Source organism: Amblyraja radiata, chromosome 2 (assembly GCF_010909765.2).
Source record: "Amblyraja radiata isolate CabotCenter1 chromosome 2, sAmbRad1.1.pri, whole genome shotgun sequence".
NCBI classification, from domain to species: Eukaryota; Metazoa; Chordata; class Chondrichthyes; order Rajiformes; family Rajidae; genus Amblyraja; species Amblyraja radiata.
Genome location: NC_045957.1, coordinates 83,239,249 through 83,245,810, shown reverse-complemented (window position 1 = coordinate 83,245,810; position 6,562 = coordinate 83,239,249). Strand labels below are relative to the sequence as shown.

Genomic DNA, 6,562 nt, shown 5'->3' with positions numbered 1-6,562 from the left:
GTTACTATCCCATGGGGCAGCCCTTACAGTCCTCTAATCGTCAGGCTAACATGACTCTTGTTGTCATGTGTTTAAGAAAGGCGGGATAGAGAAAACAGGGAATTATAGACCAGTTATCCTGACATCGGTGGTGGGGAAGATGCTGGAGTCAATTATAAAAGATGAGATAGCTGAACATTTGGTGAGCAGTAACAGGATCGGTCCGAGTCAGCATGGATTTACGAAGGGGATATCATGCTTGACTAATCTTCTGGAATTTTTTGAAGATGTAACTAGGAAAATGGACAAGGGAGAGCCAGTGTATGTAGTGTACCTGGACTTTCAGAAAGCATTTGATAAGGTCCCACATAGGAGATTAGTGGGCAAAATTAGGGCACATGGTATTGGGGGTAGTGTGCTGACATGGATAGTGAAGTGGTTGGCAGCCAGGAAACAAAGAGTAGGAATTATGAGTCCCTTTCAGAATGGCAGGAAGAGACTAGTGGGGTACCGCAAGGCTCCGTGCTGGGACCGCAGCTATTTACAATATACATCAATGATTTGGATGAAGGGATTCAAAGTAACATTAGCAAATTTGCAGATGACACAAAGCAGGGTGGCAGTGTGAACTGTGAGGAGGATGCCATGAGAGTGCAGGGTGACTTGGACAGGTTGGGAGAGTGGGCAGATGCATGGCAGATGAAGTTTAATGCGGATAAATGTGAGGTTATCCACTTTGGTAGCAAAAACAGGAAGGCAGATTACTATCTAAATGGCGTCAATTTGGCAAACGTACAACGGGATCTGGGGGTCCTTTTCCAATTTGGAAGTACAACGGGATCTGGGGGTCCTTGTACATCAGTCTATGAAAGTAAGCATGCAGGTACAGCAGGCAGTGAAGAAAGCGAATGGCATGTTGGCCTTTATAACAAGAGGAATCGAATATAGGAGCAAAGAGGTCCTTCTGCAGCTGTACAGAGCCCTAGTGAGACCACACCTGGAGTATTGCATGCAGTTTTGGTCCCCTAATTTGAGGAAGGACATTCTTGCTATTGAGGGAGTGCAACGTAGGTTTACAAAGTTAATTCCTGGGATGGCAGGACTGTCATATGCTGAGAGAATGGAGCAGTTGGGCTTGTACACTCTGGAGTTTAGAAGGATGAGAGGAAATCTCATTGAAACATATAAGATTGTTAAGGGCTTGGACACGCTAGAGGCAGGAAACATGTTCCCGATGTTGGGGGAGTCCAGAACCAGGGGCCGCAGTTTAAGAATAAGGAGTAAGCCAATTAGAACGTAGACAAGGAAACACTTTTTCTCACAGAGAGTGGTAAGTCTGTGGAATTCTCTGCCTCAGAGGGCGGTGGAGGCAAGTTCTCTGGATGCTTTCAAGTGAGAGCTAGATAGGGCTCTTAAAAATAGCGGATATGGGAAGGCAGGAACGGGGTACTGATTGGGGATGATCAGCCATGATCACAATGAATGGCTGGCTCGAAGGGGCGAATGGCCTACTCCAGCATCAGGCCGGGTTACCCTGCCCTGCCCTGTCCCCCCCAGGCCTGGGTTGCCCTGCCCTGTCCCCATCAGGCCAGGTTGTCCTGTCCCCATCAGGCCGGGTTGCCCTGTCCCCCTCACTCCAGAATGATCCGGTAAGGATCAGGCCGGGTTGCTCTGCCTTATCACCGTCAGGTCGGTTTGTCCTATCCTGTCCCCCAGGCCGGGTTGTCCTGTCCCCCTCAGACCGGGTTGTGTTGCCCTGTCCTGTCCCCCCCAGGCCGTGTTGCCCTGTCCTGTGTTGTCAAGCACAAACATCCTTGGCCAAGGCCCTCGGCCGGTCGGGTCGGGTCGGGTCGGGTCGCTGCCACCGAGATCTGCTCCTCGGGCCGGTCACGTGACGGGCCATTGTTGACATCGCGCCGCGGAGTCCCGCCCCCCTGGGCCACGCTCATTGGTGTTCAGTGGCCGGATGTGGGGCTTTGGCCGCGCCGATTGGCTGCGTCAGCTGCCCCTCAAGGTGGGTGTGCGGCCTGGCGCAGCCCAGCCCAGCCCGGCCCAGCCCAACCCGGTGTGGACACACGGCGGTGAGTGAGTGAGTGAGCGGGGGCTGGTTGCACGCACACACATCGCTGCATGGGCGAGACATGGCTACAAATGTTCAGTGGGTTCCTATCTCCTTCCCCCAGGCCGTGGGCTAGTATCATCATCAAGGAGTGAGGGCAGCTCCCAGAGTGAAGGCCAAGGCCATGATCTCAGACACATTAATCACCCTCTGGGATTCTGATGACTGGGATCATAGTAGCACAGGAGGATGTCATGGTGCAAGTGTTGGCTCTTGAACCGTATAGTTGGAGCCATTCATCTCCCCACTTCCCATAGCCTTGTATTGTTTTTTTGAAACATTTCAAGAATGTATTCAAGATAGACCATAGATGCTGCCTCACCCGCTGAGTTTCTCCAGCATTTTTGTCTACCTTCGATTTTCCAGCATCTTTAGTCCCTTCTTAAACATCAAGAATGTATCCAGTTTGGTTTGAAAAGTTACCATTTAAATCTGGTTAGACTGGTTTATAATTTTACTTCGTGCAAGACACTTTTTTTCTCTTATGTTGATTATTTTGGAGCAGTATCTCAGTTTTTAATCTTTCTGGATAGTAAGCTTGCCTTGAACTGCTCGAAAATATTTCATAGTTTTCAATTTAGATTATTTTGAATCTTTCTTGACTCTTCCCAACAATTGCAGTTATATCTATATATTTCACATTCAATAAAAGATCCAAAAGCATCAAATAATAAAAGCACTCGCATCCGTCCATCTACATGTTGGCGTGAACATTTCTCAAATACTATTCAATGTTTATACAACAGAAATTTACCTCACTCCATCCTTGCTATTATTTATGCTCCACTCAAGCCATCACCTACTGTGCTATATCTAAACCTTTTCTGTTCAACTAGAAAAAATACTTCCTCTTTTATGCTATTTGCTCCATTAACTTGCGGTTGCAAGTTCCACTTTCCAAACACCCGCTTGAATAAAGAGGTTTTGCTTGGAGACTATTTTGCAATTATGAACCCAACATTTTAGCTTTCCCACAAGTGGAAAGGCCTCTACTTATCCTGCCAAGCTCTCCTTAGTTTTAAAAACCTGTGCCGGTTTATTTCTCAGTTTTTCTGTTTATCAGCAAAAAACAACTTGGTTTGTTCAGTAAATTTGGAGATCATCATCTCGGTTCTGATAAATTTTGTAAATTCTTTCAGCAACATTTTTGTGGCTTGATAATATGCTTTTTGAAATATGACCATAAATATGTATTGTACTCCCAAGTGTGTTACAACTGAAGTGGAGTTTAATATACGTTTCCTATTTTGTATTATTTTGTACTGCTGTATCTCTGAGGGAAAAAACAAAAGGTTTTGCACTCATATAGCCTTGTAGACTTAAATTGTTATATGATTGCGAGTGTATTCTGGACTGGCTTCCATGTTTACTTGTAGTTTACATCATCACTCTTGTTTATTTTGAAATTTATTTGTAAACATTTTTCAAGTTTAGTATAAATTTCTTGTACTTTGTACGGTCTACCTCAGCATTGACTCTTTTGTAAATCGGCTGTTATTTTATAATTTTTTATGCATGTCACATCCTCCTTTATGTAAACGCTAACAAAATATTCCCTGTACTGATCCCTGTGGAACTCACTTTCCAAATTCCACCAATTTGAAAGGATTCAAATGTTTTGTAACTAGTTTCCTAAATATTGTGTTTAAGAAGGAACTGCAGATGCTGGAAAATCGAAGGTACACAAAAATGCTGGAGAAACTCAGCGGGTGCAGCAGCATCTATGGAGCGAAGGAAATAGACAACGTTTCGGGCCGAAACCCTTCTTCAGACTGAAGAAGGGTTTCGGCCCGAAACGTTGCCTATTTCCTTCGCTCCATAGATGCTGCTGCACCCGCTGAGTTTCTCCAGCATTTTTGTGTACCTCCTAAATATTGTTTTACTTGTTTTCAGGTTCCGTATGTTCTGATAATATGTCTGCAATTTTGAACTCTTTTACAAAATCCAATAACATTAGCCTTGTTTCCTGCCAATTGCTTTATTTACTATGACTATTTTTCTAGGTATATTCTTGAGTTGGATCATAGCATAGTTCTTGAATCACCTGATTTATGTCAGCATTTACAAAATGAGAAATTGTTTGCATTTAGTATGGTTGTGTCACACCTTCAAATATTATTTATAATCCACTAACATCAAGACAGTAAACCATCGTTTTAATGGACCTATTTACAATGGCATTTGGCTATAGTGGGCAAAGTTATCGACCCTCATTGTAAGGCTGGGCTGCCAACGCTAACCCCAGCCCTCGCCACCTCCTCGACATTTCCAAGCTGAACTGCTGACGCTAACTCTGGTTAGCATCGTCTCTAGGCGGCGCTTGCCACCGCTGCTGCCACTGCCTCCCCGGCTGCCTCCAGGCTGCCGTTGCCACTGCCTGCCCGCCGCTTCCAGGACAGGCTGGCGATATCACCCCGCCTGCTTCCAAGCCAGCTCTCACAGCTTTAGTGGTCGCTTTAGTTTGGTTTAGAGATGCAGCGTGGAAACAGGCTCTTTCGGCCCACCAGGTCCGCGCCGACCAGCGATCCATGCACATTAACACTATCCTATACCTACTAGCGACAATTTTTACATTTACCAAGCCAATTAACGTGTATACCTGTATGTCTTTGGAGTGTGGGAGGAAACCGCAAATCTCGGAGAAAACCCACACAGGTCACGGGGCGAACGTACACACTCTGTACAGACAGCACCCGTAGTCAGGATCGAACCCGGATCTCTGGCGCTGCATTCGCTGTATGGCAGCAACTCTACCGCTGCACCACCGTGCCGCCCTTTACCTGCACTCCTGCCGCCTTCGGGCTGCAACCAATGACTCTGCCGATCGTTGCCTCTCGCTTGGCCACTAGCAGGCTGGGCTGTTAACTCACCTGGATTCCAAGCTCAGTTTTGGACTGAGAATGTGAAGAAGGGTCTCGACCCAAAATGTCACCTATCCATGTTCTCCAGAAATGCTGCCTATCCTGCTGAGTTGCACCAGCATGTTGTGCACTGTGTAGTAACCAGCAACTGGGGTTGTTTGTTTCTACTACTTACATAATGATAATCAGTTATAGTTATAGTGGACAATCAGCAATAACAGACACCATTCCCTTCTATGGTCCATTATAACGAGGGTTTACTGCACTTCCTTATTATCTTTGCAAAATTGTTTCTGTTCCAAACAGAATTAGTATTTTGTGAGTGAGTTATTGTGATGCGAGTTCAAAGGAATATCTGAAAATTGATAGGTTGTGCCTTTATTTCTGCACCATGTGATTCTGTTTTCTATAAAATATAATGGAAAATAATGAAGTTGCATGAAGTCCAAAATTTACAAGATTTTGCAGCTGGATGCCACCTCTCAAAACTGCACATCATGTACATACATATCTGCTATCTGCTGGCTACTCCTGCAGAAACCCTCACAATGTCATGGTCCTCAGCACATGCGCCCATTGGCTTTCCATCCAACCATACGAAATGCAAGCAATTTCTCATTTTCTAAATGCTAACATAAATCAGGCGACTCAAGAATTATGCTATGAGCTGATTCAAGAATGTACCTAGAGAAATCGTCATAGTAAATAAAGCAATTGGCAGGAAACAAGGCCAATGTTATTGATGTAATACACTTTTACAAAATTCAAGTCAAGCCAAGTCAAGTTGCAGTGGAAGTCATGATGTTCATTTCTTTTACCCAGGTGATACAGAAGTACTTAAAAAAATTGCAGTGAATGAAGTGTTTCCAATTAGCAGCTCATATTTGAGCAGAATTCGCATCAATGGCCGTATCTGTCGGAGAAAATCAGATCCAGAGAATAATCAGAGACCTAAAAGGTTAGAATTTCTAATTTTGCTCTTCTTATATTTTTCCTACACATGGCCAACAAATAGGACTACAGCAACACATTTGCAATTAAAAAGGATAAAAGGACCTGCAGCTGTTGTCTTACAAAGATGGTGCTGAAATAACTCAGTGGGATAGGCAGCATTTCTGGAGAACATGGATAGATGACATTTCATGTTGGGACTCTTCAGACTAATCTTCAGACATTTTCAATTATGTTGGTGATATTGTATGAAAAGGGAGGTGTTCAGTTTCCTTGGAGCTATTGGTGGGTCTTCTGCCTCTGTCTTTAATTAATATATGTGCAATAATTAACCAATACGTGACTGTAAAATACACCTTAATCACCTACTGTAAATCCTTCCATAGTGATGCTGCACAAATTCCTGAACTAATGCTTCTAACATGCATCTGAGCTGAGGGGAATTATGGTCTTGCTCTAGTGTGGGCCCAGGCAGCAAATCAAGAATGATGACGGATTCCTTGTGATGGGTGCAGAGGTTTACCAGAATGTTGTCTGCACAAGCAGGGGTTGGACATACTTAGATTGTTTTCTCTGGCACACCAGAGGCTGAAGGAATATCTGATAGAAGTATATAAAATTATGAGACATAGATAGGTTAGTTGGTTAGAAC

At 44.4% G+C, this 6,562-nt stretch overlaps 1 protein-coding gene across 1 annotated transcript in view; it reads left to right on the top strand.

Annotated features, from left to right (window-relative positions):
- The first annotated feature begins 1,952 nt into the window (after nt 1-1,952).
- Nucleotides 1,953-6,562, top strand: part of fyco1 (FYVE and coiled-coil domain autophagy adaptor 1) — a 201,563-nt gene continuing 196,953 nt past the window's right edge. Inside the window, exons 1-2 of the mRNA XM_033049213.1 lie at nt 1,953-2,060; nt 5,782-5,917. Of these exons, the coding sequence (XP_032905104.1) occupies nt 5,863-5,917 (55 nt within the window). The 5' untranslated portion in view covers nt 1,953-2,060; nt 5,782-5,862. The remainder of the gene's footprint in view (nt 2,061-5,781; nt 5,918-6,562) is intronic.